Source organism: Euprymna scolopes, chromosome 18 (genome assembly GCF_053919585.1).
Source record: "Euprymna scolopes isolate OS-2025 chromosome 18, ASM5391958v1, whole genome shotgun sequence".
NCBI classification, from domain to species: Eukaryota; Metazoa; Mollusca; class Cephalopoda; order Sepiida; family Sepiolidae; genus Euprymna; species Euprymna scolopes.
In genome coordinates, this window is record NC_136499.1 from 71,478,694 (window position 1) to 71,495,285 (window position 16,592).

Here is a 16,592-nt window from a genome sequence, read left to right on the forward strand (position 1 = left end):
ATGAGTTCACCGAAACGTGGTGAAACAGCAACTATGAAGATGAGTATAAGAGTCCACAAAAAGAATGAATTATATTTCATTTTTCATTTTTATTTCATTTAATTTTTATAATTTAGTTATTTTTAAAAAATTTTACTGTTGTATGTTTGGTGGAGATATGTACTCTACCGAGTGCCGCTCTGGTTCTCTGTATTATTTTCTTTCATTGTTTTTTGGTTTCTCTTTGCAGGTAAAACATGCTGAAAACTATGGTGCAATCGGTGCCATTCTGTATGCTGACCCATTTGATTATGCCTCGAAACAGTACAGCGTCTACCCATCATCATGGTGGTTACCACCGTGGGCAGTAAAACTATCTCATGTGCGGTATATGCTCAGTGGTGATCCTCAAACACCTGCCTATGCGGCATTAGGTAAGAGGAGAGAAACTGTTTGGGGGGGGGGGGTGAGAGATAAAAGGGGAGCACGTTTAATCGACACAACTTAATGCGTCTTCAGATCCATATTTTTCTTTTGGTTAATTAAATTTTTCCGTTAGTTTTTTTTTTAATGCTGATAAAAAAAATTACATATAGTTTTTTACTCATATTCCCCCAAAATTGACACTGAGACATAAAGAGCTACTGTGAATTAGGGATCATGCCTACAGGGGCGCTCTAAGTAGGGAGTTGAGCAACGAGATGTCTTTTCATATTGCATTTAGACTTCTGCATGTTAGTACAATCGGGAAAGCAGGATACAGGGAGGGAATTCCAAAGTTTATTAGTTCAAGGGAAGAAGCTATTAGAATAGATAGCTCTATCGTTAATGCATGGGGTTTTGCTGCTTAACGGGCTAGTCAGGAGTATTTATGTTGATAGGGAACCAGTGCTATAAATTTGTCGGAGCACATGCTATTAAAGTACTTGTAAAACAAGCACAAAGATGCAACATTGCGACGATGGGACAGGAGTTGGACCTTGTTTGACAGTGTGGGACCTATTAAATTGTATTTTTGTTTTTTGGACTCTGTCCAACTAGAAAGAAAGAGAAAAACTAGTGATTGATGCATCAGCCCATATGTAGCAACAATATTCTATGGTGGCTTTGTAGAGATACAGGATATTGTCCAGTGTGAATACTTTTCTAGCACAGTAAATAGAGCCCACTTTATTTGCATCAGCCTAGGTAATGTCTTCTATGTTTTTGTTCCAATTCATATTACTTGTGAATGCTCAGCCAAGGATTTTAAATAGGTACTTTTTGTTGAAAAAAAAGGAGCTTTACCTTAGTAGCATTACATGTAACCATCCATTTACGTCCCCCATTCCACTACGAACTGGTGGTCATTTTTTTTGGTTTCAGATATTTCCTTGGATATGTGTCCATTCGTTTTTCCCACATATTTGGTTTAAAACGTGGTGTTATCAGCAAACGCGGGCGCAATCTCATCAGGGAGGTCGTTTATGAATATCAAGAACAATAAATTTAAATACATTTTCTCCACATCTGAGTTCTTCTATCTTTACTGTGTTACACGTCTTGCACGCAAACTGGTTATCATCTCTTAAACTACCTGCAATTCCACTGCACTTCTTGTGCACCGAATACTTACATGTACCACAAAAATATTGAGTTGGCATCCAACTTCATTTCGAAGGTGGGGGAACTTTCCTCTTCCTGCAGGATTTCTAACAGTCACTATCAAATACTTGTGTAATGCTCTGATGAGAAACGGTGTAATGTCCTTGTGTCAGACTTGGTTGCAAATGAAAGTGCATGTAGATGCCAATGAACTTTTCAAGTTTTGTCTTTACTTGTGTGAAGATACACACAAAGAATTGTCTGTGTTTGAGGATTGAACGCTTTTAGGTTTTATTAACTCTTGAAGTGATTTTATCTTACTCTCCTTGTTTACTATGCTTAGCTCTTTACATTACTTAGCTTCATACCTTGTCTGAAGTAACTTTCATAAAACCCATGAAAATAAGACAAGTAGAGTTCACCGTGCACAAGTAAAATGGTAAAACATGAACTAGCCGTTTGGTTGTTAACCCATTTCACTAATTAAATTGTTTAATGTAATTCAAATATTTCATAACATTAAAGATTCACAAGTAGATAATTTTGATTCAACTAAACACTTAACTCAGTGTCACTCCATCATACTAAACACTTAAGTAGGTGTAACTTCATCAAACTAAACACTTGTACAGTTATTACATAATGCTCAGCTTCGTCTCACTTGTTCTCAGAGAAGGGGCAGATAGTGAAAGGAGAGAACCGAAAGAAGATGTCTGGATTTTTTCAAGTTATTAAAAATAATCTCATTTTCTTATTTGCTACATGTCTCTTGCCACTTCCTACTTATGAACATCAGTTCCTAAACACGTCTTCTTAAATTCTAATTTTAACTTCTAATGGAAAATTTGCATATCTTTTTTGGCTGTCTGCTTAAAGCTTCATTAAGACAGGAGTTTTTGGAGAAGGAAAACTGATATGACGTCTGTGTCGACTTTTGTTTCCAATGATGTAGACTTTCTCTTCTCTTAGGGTCAAGGTCGCAGTCCTTAGATTTGATTTTTGAAGTCTTTTCTCACTTAAAAATAGTTTCATGCATAGGTAGTGGTTGAAAACATCAAGATCTTCTGTGTTTTCATGATAAATGATAAAGCTCAAATACAGGTTTATAGTCATCATCATCATCATCATCATCATCATCACAATTTATATAAAGCTAGATATATTTATATATTTATATGTTTCTATCTACAGGTTCACTCCTAAACTAATTAACTGATCATCATGAATTCTGGAACACAGCTGCTAGATGTAAAGGGGTCCTAATGTGAGCTATATTTAGTTTTTTGCAAAGCGGTAAAAAGGAGATGGAATCCCCTCATGAAAATTCAGATATCTACGGTCCTGGATATGACCTTAAACTATATCCAGTGGTGAGGCCCCATCTTGCGGGCTTTGGGGAGTGTGGAACCACCTTTTAATTGCCATTGCTCCCAGGTCCACTCTGACCCGGAGTGGTAGTACCTGTTAGGGTCCCAACTATGGGTTAAATAGAAACCGACTTGAAAACAACAAATATATTCTATTAAAAATATTTTCTTCAAAATCTTTGGATTCGGCATTAAATAACCCAAAAAGGGTTGATATGCAGTAAAACATATCAACCAACCAACAATCAGATATCTACATATTTTTTTAAATTTTAACAATCAGTATTAAACATTAATTGATAAATATTCATGAAATTTCAGATTGTTTGGCATATTTCTAAAGCATTTAGGGTACATAATAGGAACACAACCACCTATCTGAAAATGAAAACATTTTAAATTTGCATTAAATATCATCCATACTTGTTAGATACCAATTAATCAAGATTCCTTGAATTTCATTCTATTCTTAAGCCCCACTAAGCTTAAGTCTTACATTTTAAATATTTTCTAGAATCAAGTTCATGTTATGGATTTTTAATCAAAATTGGAATAAGGAAGTTTTAGTATCACTATATTTTGATTTTAATTTTTGTAATACTGATGCTACCAGAGAAGACTGAAGATGTTGGCTTCCTGGCCCAAAACATGCCAAGCATTGATGTTATATTTTTTCCTTTTATTTTGTGAAACTCAATCATGTTCTGCAAACTCTAAAACAAAAGCAACAATTTCTCTCTAAAAACAATCAAACCAAATCAAACACCATGAATAAATATTTGAATATATAAAGAACTTGAAGCATAAAAACTTATACCAAAATTACTGAATTTGCCATCAAATAATTCAAAAAGTGGTTGATATGCCGTAAAACAAAATAGACAAACTAATCTTTATAAGTGGTGCAAAACTTTCCTGTTAAAAGAATTAATTTTACCCATCCTGGGATGGGTATTCTTCTAGTCTATGTATGTAAATGTACGTATGTATGATTTTAAAAGACGGAATAGCTTTGATTATTAACGACATTGCTTGTGGCCTATTCAGATTTAATTCAGATAAGTTTGAGAAAATTGTTTATTCAATTTTTATTTTTTCATTTTTTTTTTTTCGCAGCAAACCAAATTTTAAAGGAAATACTACTAAACAAATAAAATGTATGTTTTGGTTTGACCCCCTGGAGAAATTCATAACAGTCTCGGATAAAAACGTAACCATTGATTTTTACAAATTTCAGCCGTCTTCCACTTTCTTTTATTTGTTGACACTTTTTTTAAATTTTTATTGTTGCATCGACCAACCAAGTCTGCAGTGTTTGTCTCTAAAAATGACGTTTTCGTATGGAATTAAAATTTAGTTAAAGTTTGTATTATTTGAACAAATATTGAAAGAGATGGTGTATGCGGATGATTTGTTACTTGCCGGTGAGATAGTGGAGGGTTTACTTGTTGAGTTAAAGACTTGGAGGAATGCTATGGAAAGTAAACGTGTGAATGTTACTATTTGATGATCAATGGTTATAACGTTGGGAAGTTATTTATCTCCCTCCCATGATGGAATGATGTGACACAAGGATCAGAAAGTGGGATTGAAGAGCCCTAGAGGAATAGCACTTTGGCCGACAAAATATGCTTAAGCAGCTTCGTCGGCACTCCCTGTTAAGGGCGCCTCAGGCGATTAGCAATAGATTAACTCCTTCTCAAAAAGTGAGAATACGAAGCCTAGGAGGGTGGACCTCATAGAACTACACAAGATTTCAGCCATCACCCAATCAATAAGAAAAAGGTTATTTAAACAATGACCCAGATACTGTTGGGTTTGGGATTGGGGATTTTTTTTTTTTTTTATGGAAATCGCTCAAGAAAGGGCATGAAGTCATTTGATGTAAGACGTTAAAATAGTACATCAAGGTCAAAAACTTGTCAATGATAAGTGTTAGATGAAATAGATTCTGACCCAGAAAACAGCAATTCTTCCTTCTTTGTCAGAAACATCGCTCCTGGAATGTGAGGACTAAAGAACAAAATAAAGGAAGTGAGAGTTAAGTGAAGAGGGAAGTTTCCCAGCTCAGTTTGTGGAAAGGGAGTCGGGGAGCAACTCAAGCATTTGGGTACACAAGTGGAATTTCTGGTAGGTTGAGAGATGATAACTAATTTGTGAGCAAAAAGTGAAAAACAATGAAAATGGATGAGAGCTCAAATGTGAAGAAAGTATTTTATTTAGACAATAAATGCTCGTACAATTATAACAATTTGTATTATTTCGAATATTGTTTTCATCTTGAGTATCATTCATCCAATGTTTCAGTTGATGTAACCTCCAACCTTCTTCAAGTGTAGCTTGTCAAACTCTGGAATCTTTCTGGCAAACTCGGGAATCTGCACTGAAATTTGCATGGAATCCTTTAATTAATCCACGGGAGTAGCATGCTCTCATTCCATCAGGCATAACTGGGTGGAAGTCCTCAGTAATTCGCAATTGCATTTTTAGTGTCACTCATACTGAGGATTGAACCTCCAACCTCCGGAAGAGTGTAACTTACAACTGAATTTTACTAAGAACTTTATCCACTACACCAGGGGTCCTTGTGGGCAATTCTAGTATGAATTATAGATTCAGATTAAACAAATTGAGAATCATGATTATAAAAATGATTTCTTTTAACAAATGTCACAAAAGACTTAAGACATGAAGCCCAAATCGTTTTGTGTCAGAGAGAGAGGGGGGTCGATGGTAATACATTTAGTCGGTTCTTACAGTTCTTGTCAGGATCTACTCTATGTTAAAGACTCTCACCAAAAGACCATATTCACTCCATGGGTTAACCTACTTAGCTAATCCCCAATTTGAGTTCCAAAAAATTCATTTATGTAAAAAAAAATCGTGTATAAAAAATTAAATAGTAGGAAATGGAACAATACTTACAATATGTAAAAAAAATAAAAAATAAAAAAAACGGATAGAAAAAAATGTGAAGAAAGTATATTTGAATGGCAAAGTTATTGAGATTGGTCAAAAATTTTGTTACCTAGTTAATACTGTTGGAGCATAGGGAGGAGCAGGTGCTAGTGTGACTGCAAGAACTAAGAGTAGATATCTTATTTTCTGTTTAGGAAACTATTTCGTCTAATATTTATTCTTCCTTGATATAATAAACTAGAAATGACGGGTAAATTTTTTAACAGAACAGTTTTGCACCCTTTATAAGGATTAAAATCAAAATATAATGCTGCTAATCCTTATGTATAGAATCATTATTTCGATTTTGATTAAAATTCGTTACATAATTTTGATTCTAGAAAACGTCTAAAATTTAAGATTTAAGATTAAGGGCTCTTAAAAAGAAACTAAAATTATGAGAATATTGCTTAATTGGTGTCTAATGACTATGAATCAAATTCAATGCAAATTTGATGCATTTAAATTTTATAATAGGAAGTTGTGTCAATATTGTGACCCCTTTAAAATTCTCCAAATAATTTGAATTTTGAGTAATCTATATATCAATAGGATAACGTGTGTGTTATTTATTTTGTGTGTCACACTTACATCCGAGTGACTATCGTTTAATTGTTATGGACTTTCATTTCTTGTAATAAATAATAACAAGAATTCTTCATAAATTTTGGTTTGTTCCAATTGTAGCTGACGGCATTTAAGTCATTTATTTTTTATAAATAATTTTACCAAAAATTCTTCATACGTTTTCGTTTCGGTTTCAATTATAGCTGATAGCATTTAAGTCATCTATGTTTTTTATAAATAAAATAAATAATTTTACCAAGAATTCTTCATAGGTTTTGGTTTCGGTTTCGATTATAGCTGATGAAGGAACTCAAGTTATATATATATACTACTGAAGAGTGCAACAACTTGGTTGTAAACTATGAAAAGCGACTGAGGAAGGTAATCAAGGCCAAAGGCTATACAATTGATTATTAAATAAATCGTGCCAATAATTTTGAACAAGGGTTTTTTGCAATTATGTTTGTTGTTCCTTTGTTATTTATTTTTTCTAAAATCCGATTGCTGCATCGGAAAGGCCAGTTAAAAATACATAATATACTTTGTTATTTTCTTTAATTTAATCCCTTTTTTAGAATTTATTAGACAAAATTTAACTTTTATTTTACCGTGCCAATAAATATGATCATCACTGTATATATATATATATATATATATATATATATATATATATATATATATACATATATACATATATATACATATATATATATACATATATATACATATATATACATATATACATATATATATATATATATACATATATATATATACATATATATACATATATATATATATATACATATATACATATATATATATACATATATATATATACATATATATATACATACATATATATATATATATATATATATATATACACACACACACACACACAAACTTTAGAATAAGAAGTCAGAGTCGGATATTTTAGAATCCTAGAAATTGGAGTCAGAGTCTGACTCCACAACTCTAAGATATCTGAATTTTCATAGAGGACTTCCATTCCCCCGTTTTATTTTTTTTAGATAAAACTAAAATAAACTAAATATAGTGTACATTGCCACACCTTACGCCCAACACCTATGTTCCAAAATTGAAAATAATCAGTTCATTGTTTTAGGAGTGAATATTTTACAAACAAACATATAAACATACTTTATTTTATAAAAATAGAGATCAAATTTTATTTTAACTTGATAGATTTTAAAGAATTTACAAATACTTCATGGTTCAATTAGAAATAACTATCAATTTCTGGCCATTAGGTTTAAAGATTTGTATTGATCCTTTTTTTACTAATAGGTCACCACTTACCAAAGCCTGGGAGCCACTCGAGGATAAAATGTAGTGATAATTATTGCCACCATTAAAGGACTGGAAACAATGGATGGTATTGGCAAAAGATTACTTAAGAGAAATTGATTATCCAAGAAACCACCTCAACAATTATTTGTTTACATTATATTTGAATGGCAACATACCAAAGGCTGTAAATGACAAAGTTCTCTCTAATTCTCTTTCCTCTGATCTTGAGCGCATGGTACAATGGAGGAAGACGTGGCTGGTCACTTTTAATGCATACAAAACCAAGCTTCTATCTTTACATCATCAACGCTCTGATCCCCATCTGGCATCAATTGAAATGGATGGCTCTCGTCCTGGGGAGGCTCCATGTTTTGACAAGCTTCTGGATTTGACCTTTACTCCTGATCTGAAATGGAACACCTACATCAAATCTGTTGCCAGGAACGCTGGGAAAATGGTGGGATCCTTCTACTGCTCCAGAAGATATCTCACTACTGATGCAATTCTCTATCTGCATAAAAGCCAAGTACGTCCAAGGATGGAGTACTGGTGCCACATCTGGGCAGGAGCTGCTAAAAACAGCCTATCCTGCCTTGAGTACAAAATAGACTTCGTGGTTTAGTGGGGGATGCCCTTTTCTTTCCCCTGCAACCTCTCTCCTACAGAAGAGACGTTGCGAGACTGTCTTTGTTTTATCGTTATTTCCATGGCAGGTGCTCGTCTGAGCTCCAATCCCTCGTCCCCCCTTCGCCAATCTTTCACGAGAAACACCCGTCTGGCTGAAACTACTGTCAATAATTTTCCCCACTCTTTATCTGTGTCTAAATCCAAACATAGATTCTATGAGTAAAGCTTCTTTCTTAGAACTGCACGCCAGTGGAACTCTCTGCCGCTTGCCTGTTTCCTACCTGACTACAACTTGGACGTCTTCAAGTCCAACATAAACAAACTCCTGACAAACCGCCCCCTTAAGTAAGACACTCTATCAAAACCCCCAATACTACTGATTACTACAATACTATCTCATTGATTACTGTACACGCAATAACCCTTATCCCTGAGTGGCCTTCAGGCCTTGATAAGTGGTGACCCTCATGTAAAAAAAAAAAAGACGACTATGAGATCTTGTTATACAGTTGGGATGTTTTAGGAGAGAAACTTTGTGGGGTTTTTTTTTTTTGTAGAGAAAGGAATGTTCTTTGCTGTGCTTATACTAAGACGAGTTCTTGCTGTGAAGGTTTTACAGGGAAATGGTATCAGGGATTGAAGCTTAGTCAAGCACCTACTATGAACATAATGATACAGTAGAGAGAAGATAGCAACGGCTCTTCTGTGCGAAAGAGGTTGTAGGAATGAGAAATTCTTTCATTAGATCGCAGAGTCAATTTTGTACTTTGACAAGATGGGAAAGAGTATTTTCAGTGGCACTTCCCCAAATATGACAGCAGTACTTCATCTGAGGATGTATCTAGTTCTTATATAGAGAGAAGATTGCATTGGGGGGGGGGATACTTTCTGAGTTGATAAAATGATCTAAGTATTTTTCCAATAACTTTAGCTACATATATTTGATGCAAGTTTTACATTTCAAATCTGAAGTGAAAGCTTATCAGAGAAGGAAGCTTCGTTGATGAGAGAACCATTTATTTTGAGTGGGAATAAGTAAGGATATGAGCATTCGTGGTGAAAAGAGAGAAACTTGGTTTTAGAAATGTTAATAGTAAGAAGTCACTTTTTCCACATTGTATCACATGCTCCAAGTCCGAAAAGAAAGTATCAGAAAGATCTTGATCATCAATGCTTTTCGAAATGCTGCCATAGTTTTGTTGTCTTTACTTAAGCATTGAAAAAGGTATATTGCTTAAAGTGAATCATAATTTGTATCGCTTGTTTTGTTTATTCCTATGTCATGTTTTAAGTTTTAAAGAAATGATATTTTAAAATGTTTGTGCACCTCAACCAGGATTGCAGAGTAGGAGTCAGGGTGGAAGGTTTGAGAAATAGTCAGAATCAGACTTATAAAGTTTCAAGAGTCAAAGTCAGATATTCATTCTCCAAAGAATCCATAGACAGTTGGAATATTGGAAGATTATAAAAGATCGGATTGGAGTTAGTCTAAAATTTTGGAATTCTGGTCGCAATTGGATGTTTTGGGAGAAGCTAGAGTCGGTGGTTTTGGAAGGAGTTAGTTGTTTAAATCTCTGAAGAATAAACAATGTTGACTTTAAAAGTTGGAATTGGATATTTTGGAATTCTAGGAATAAAAGTCAGAGTCTGACTCTACAACCCTAACTTCAAAACACCATAACTTTACTATCAGATTGGCGATAAAATGTCTAAAACAAGTGGCATCATAGATTAATTTTTTGTCATTAGATATTTTGTAATATTGAGACAATTGGTAAAATAAAGTTTCAACAACTTTGTTTTTTCACTTTATTTCAGATCACATCCACAAAATACCGGATTTTAACACCAGTTACCCGAAGATCCCAGTCCATTCTGTTAGTTATTCTGATGCAGAGGTTCTTATGAAGTGAGTCACATTATTTATTTATTTGCTAAGAATTCCTATTTATTTGTCTTCTCACAAGGGCAAAGTTAAACACAAGGTCGATTTTGGATGTCGAGAAAATTTGGCTCCCCTAAAAGGGCACTCTGGATGTGGACAAAAATTCAAATTGTCTCAGTCAAAAATTATTTCTCCTTCACATACTGAGGACAGAACTGATGCAATGTATTATTTGAATTATTCGAACTACTGTTCTCATCTTGAGTGTTATTCTTATAATGTTTTGGCTGATGTAACCTCTGACCTTCTTCAGGTGTATCTTGCCAAGCTCGAGAATCTTTTTGTAAAATTCCGGAATCTACACAGAAATCTGAATGAACTTTTGCAGAGTTAAAAAAAAAATATACCTGAAAAAAGTCGGATGGTACATTGGTTGAAATATTGTGAGAATAACACTCGGCGTGAGAATCGTTGTTAGAAGTTATCTCGGTCGAAAGGTTGTGAGAATAACAGTCAAGATGAAAACAGTAGTCTGAATAATCCAAAAAAATACAAATTATCAAATCCCATCTCCAAAATTCTGAAACACAAGATGCAGTGTAGTATCAGTACAGATGCTACACTTGATCTTTTTTTTGTTAATCCTCTTTTGAACCATCTTTTTCCATATTTTCATATAAAAATTTCTTCTTCTATTTTTTCAACTAATTATGGTATTTAAGTGCTGCAAGTGTCCAGGACTCTAGGGTAGGTCACACTAAACAACATCTCATGCCTGCTATCCCTGCAGTCCTATTCAAAGGATTGACATCATCCAGATTGTATCAAGTTATTTCTTGTGCATTTGAACTATGGCTTATTCGATCTACCATACTCTGTAGTGTATATGGCTGAACTACTTGAGAAGTCGAATGCATAAGATATCTATTACACCACCAATACCAAGTATCTAATAAATCATTTTTTCTTTCAATTTGCATCCACACAAGATATACATCTTTTAATTCTTTTATTGCTTTGAGAATTTATAATAAATAAGTCACATAAAGCTGAACCTAATTAAAACAAAGCTGACCTAATTAAGACATACTTTATATATACGGTTTCACAAGGAGCAGAGAAAGCATCTTATTGGATATGGCTCAGATGGAAGAAGTAAATTTTGAAAGATGAAACCAGAGAAATGAAACTGCAACCCTTGTTCCGTCGCTGCAATGTTGCATTCTTGTGCTTGTTTTACAAGTATTTCAATGGAATGTGCTAGATTTTGGAATTCTCTTCCAATCTCCTGCTTCCCTGGCTGTATTAACATTTAGAAATTTAAATATAATGTGAACATGTATCTTGCTGATTAACTCTCTAGATAGGATCTCTGTAGACATGACATAGTAAACCCTTACATTTAGGTGACAATATATCTTGTTTGGGATGAATAAGAGTTTAAAATAAAATGACATTTCTTCATTTGGTAAGTAGTACTTGATCCTGTGACTTTGAAGCATAAAACGCCAAAATGACAGCATTCAATAATCACAAAAGGGTCGATATGTCAAAGCACAAAACAACTGATCAGCTTCTTAGGCAACAAAATCAAATACCATTACAATAAAATAAGTATTACTACTCTGGAAAAAAATTACATTGACACTTCAAGGGATATATTCATGCTCAACTATTCTTTTTTGTATATTTCAGGGATCTAACGGGCAACCACATGGGAGATGCCTGGCTTGGTGGCTTAAATATCAGCTATAACTCAGGTCCAGGCTATATGGAACCAAATAACAACAGGTTTGTTAAAAATCCATTATCTCTGTTTGTACATCTATTATTATTATTTAAGAATTGTGCGTTTTTCACTTTTGCTTTTGAGAGTCTATCAAGCATGGATGGGCAGAGTGATGATGTATGAAAGTGAAACATGGCCAACGAGGGTTGAGGACCTGCACTGCATGGAGAAAAAAATTATATGAGAATAATACGATGAATGCATAATGGGAGTCTCAATAATAAACTTAGATCTGATAACCTCAGATGGAAGATTACATCTGAACAGTATAGAGAGACGCATGCGGAACAGTAGACTTCAATGATATGGTTACTTGAAGGAATCAGTGTGAGTTCTTGGGTTAGTAGATGTAGAACAGTCGAGGTATTAGATAATAATATGGTTAAAAGTTATTATCGATCTCTGACTATCTATCTATTTATCTATCTATTCACTGATACTGTTAAAATAGTTTATATTGGGAGTTATTTATTGTTTATAGAATAAAGTGTAGCAATGGGTTTTAGCTGAGGATGTTTACATAAATTAGCTAGATTAAATAAACAAAATGACCTTGGGCAGGCATACGTGGAAATATCGCACGTCGAGGGAAGAACGGATGTATACAAATCCAAGACAATGGCTGAATCCTTAGAAACTTCCAGACCGTAGTGGAATGGGACATAAATGGATGGTAACATTTAATGCTAGTAAGACTAAGCTGCTGTCCTTGAACAATTACAAGAAGCCTCTCCAACCACTGATATCCATGACAAATAACTTCCTACTTGAGAATTCTTCCTTCAAACTCCTTGGCTTTACATTCAATGAATTCAAGAAATATGAATCGGAACAAATACATTGAGGACATTGCAAAGGTTGCTGCAAAGAAGGTGAGTTCCCTCTATCACGCTAGAAAACTACTCACACCTGAGAGTATCCTGTACCTCTACAGAGCCACCATTTGTCCATGCATGGAGTATTGTTGCCATATCTGGGCTGGTGCATCTACCACTAGATTCTCCCTCTTGGATAGGGTTTGAAAAAGAATCTCCAATCTAATAGGTCCCACTTTGTCAACTAAACTCCAACCCCTGTCCCATCGCCACAATGTTGCATCCCTGTGCCTGTTTTACAAATATTTTAATGGGATGTGCTCTGATGAACTCATTAGACTTGTTCCTCCTTGATGTACATATTGTCGAGAAACCCGCTTAGCAGCAAAATCATACCTCTTCACTGTTGACGTCCCTAAATGCTAGAAAGTTTTTTACTATGATAGCTTCTTCCCTAGAATGGCTTCAGTTTGGAATTCCCTTCTAAAAAAATTAATTTGAAGTTATCTAAATGAATACTGTCTAACTTACAAAGAAAAAAAAAAACTCAATATATTTTTTATGTAAAAGAATAGAACTATAAAGTATAATTGATCAACTCTTCAAAATAACATTTAAATCAGTTTTCAAAATAAAAAGTTTCAACAAATGTGATATTTTACGTGGATTTCAAGAACTTTTATTAAATGGTAAAAACTTTTTTAAATGAACGAACTTAGTAAAGGTTTTTCTCAAAACGTATGAACAAAATCGTATTTTTGTAGGAACTTTTATTTTTTTAGCTAGTCAAAATGGTTTTGTATGTAATTAGTCGTACCCATGACCCATTATGTCACAAGGATTTTCATTATTTATACTAGTTTGATTTCATTTGAAAATTCATAAGCTGTGTTAAAACCTTTTTCTTGCATTCCTAAAATTAAGTTTCTTTACTTCTATATTATTATTGTTGGCTCACAAGGAGCTTTCACACAGTCATCAAAAATCTCATTGAAAACAGCCTTTGATATTCCTTGGAAGCTGAGTGACATTCAAGGGGTTTTCTTAATATTTCAGCTGTTTTCATTATTGTTGTTCGTTGTATTTTTCCAGTCATTCGTCTGATTCCAATTTCTCCCATTCTTTTTTCAAAGTTTTTTGGGATTGTTCCTAGTGCTCCTACTATTATAGGCATTATTTTTATTTTCTTCATCATCCAAATCCCCTTCAACTGTCTGGCAAGCTCTGTATATTTGCTCCGTTTCTTCTTTTCTTTGATATTCACCCTGTGGTCAGCTGAAACAGCAAAGTCTACAATTTGACAGGACTTTTCTTTCTTGTTCATTATTACGACATCCGGTTTTCTTGCTTGGATGGGTTTGTCAGCCTGTATGTCCATGTCCCATAGGATTTTGTGATTCTCGTTGTCAAGTACTGTTACCGGATTATGTTTGTACCACTTGTCTGTGCGTCTGAGATGCAGTTGTTTGCATAATTCCCAGTGTACTGCCCCTTCCCACTTGGTCGTGTCTGTTCTTGTATTCATTTTAGGCACGTTTGATTCACTTATTATATGGTTTATTGTTTCATCTCTTTGTCCACAGAGTCTGCATTTACTGTTTTCTTGTATTTTATTGATCTTTGCTTTGATGTGGTTGGTTCTTATCGAGTTATCTTGTGCTGTGGTTATTAGGGATTCTGTTTCTCAGCTTATGTGTCCTTTTTGCATCCATGTCCAAGTGTTTTCGTTATTCTCATCTTTTGTCATCCTTATGAATCTTCCGTGTAATTGTTTTTCTTCACATTTTTCTTTTCTCATCTTATCCTTTATCCTGTTTTCTAGATTTTTCGAGTGTCTTTCGCTGCAATAATTATCCTTTCCGTGTTCTGCATTATGTATTTTTCTAATTCTATTTTTGTGTCATGCGCACAGTCTTCTATACAAATTTTTTTATTATTATTATTATTATTATTATTATTATTATTATTATTATTTGGAAGTATTATTCTTATATAGATGGAAGTAAAGAAAATTATTATTTTACGTATTTTTGCAATATTTGGTGATTGGGTGGTATAGAGAGTTTTATTAATAAAATTTGTATAGTATTATTAAGATTAGTTTTTAATAAATTTAATTGTCCTTGCCTAGAATTCCCCTTATTCAAAAAATAAAAATAACAAAAATTTGTATAATGTATGTACTCATGGCGGAAAGAAAATATCGTACACTAAAACTCACGTAAATAGATCAAGTTGTTTTCTTTTTAAAAAGAAAATCATTTTTAAGCAAATCTGAGATTTTCTAATGCCGTTCCCTCCCTTTCAATGTTAAGGATGGCTTTTTAAAATCTTGCAAATTTGAATTATTTGAAGTTATCTTCTTTTTTCCTTCAGATTGTTTTCAAGATTGTGTCTTGAGATTGTTTCTCATATTTTTGCCACAAAATTTGATTTTCTTATTTATAATATTTTTAAATATAGGGGAGAATTCTGGACAAGCATCAATTTATTTGATTACATAGAAAGAAAAAAAAATAAGCTTATCTCAAGTTTAATGTTTTTGAAAACTGAGCAAAATCCATTGTAACCATGAATACGATGCAAAGATATCTTTTTATTATTTGATCTACTTTTTTTTTTTTACTTTGGTTTAAAATCTTCTGGGTCGAATACCCTTCTTTAAAGACAGAAGGTTTTTTTTTTTTATATTAGTAAAAACCTTCTATCTCTTAAAAAGGGTATTTATTTATTTATTTTGGGTAAGTCCTTTTATTTTCACATTGGTTATTGTTGTGTCGACTTGTTATTATGAAAGGGTTTGATTGAAACAGCTCTTAATTCAGCACGGGAAGGCACATAGCATAGAACAATAAAATTGTCCCTCTAAAAAAAACCAGCATTACAGCTTTTTTTTTTTAGTTTTGATTGGAAAAATCAATTCAGATAACTTGATTATGTAGTAGAGCTGACATCTATTCAATGTAACCGCCTTCAACCTCAATCACCACCTCGATATGGGTCCAGAACTGGGAGAATGCCTTTTCCACAAGCGCCGGCGGGAGCTCAACAAATACTCGGTGAATGGCGGTAATCAGGCTGGCTTTGGTATTGTGGGAGGTCCTGTTGGTGATGTTCTTGATGTATGACCAAACGAAGTAGTCCAGCAAGTTCAGGTCGGGTGAGACAAGGGTGCAAAATCGTAGCACTCCTTCTAAAGTAAGCCTTGGTCTCTTTGGACTTGTGGGCTGACACCGAGTCCTACTGCCACATCCAAGGTCATCCAACGGCCACCTGATTGCACCAGGGATCACCACACTCTTTGGCACATCCAGGTCCACTTTGGTGTTGACTTTCAAGCCAACTTCGAAGATGTGAGGTGGCATGATGTGGCCTTCATTTGAAACCATATCAAAGACCATAACCGTGGGTCATTTGATGCATTGTGCTGTACCTTCAAGCGTTGAACTGACCAGATTTGCATTTTGAGGGTGCTGACAATGGTCCTGTTGTCATAACGTGGATTGGTAAAGAGCATGAGTTGTACAGCGGCGCATCTCCAATGTTGCTTATACAATATTGTGTCACTTTCAGACATGATAGAAGGCTTCTATCACTTTTGAGATTTGAACACAATTGACCAACTAGTAGATGGTCTGCAACAAAAAAAGAAAACCAGTTTTCATTAAATGGAAATGGAATCATGTCATCTTTCCTAGGGCGACAAT

The 16,592-nt window shown here is 34.1% G+C and overlaps 1 protein-coding gene across 9 annotated transcripts in view; it reads left to right on the forward strand.

Moving 5' to 3' along the window:
- Positions 1-16,592, forward strand: part of LOC145297652 (N-acetylated-alpha-linked acidic dipeptidase 2-like) — a 1,311,662-nt gene that overhangs the window by 1,179,286 nt on the left and 115,784 nt on the right. For all 9 annotated transcript variants that reach the window (XM_080143816.1, XM_080143810.1, XM_080143817.1 and 6 more), the window contains 3 exons: positions 230-413; positions 10,215-10,305; positions 11,977-12,072. In XM_080143816.1, the coding sequence (XP_079999942.1) occupies positions 230-413; positions 10,215-10,305; positions 11,977-12,072 (371 nt within the window). The remainder of the gene's footprint in view (positions 1-229; positions 414-10,214; positions 10,306-11,976; positions 12,073-16,592) is intronic.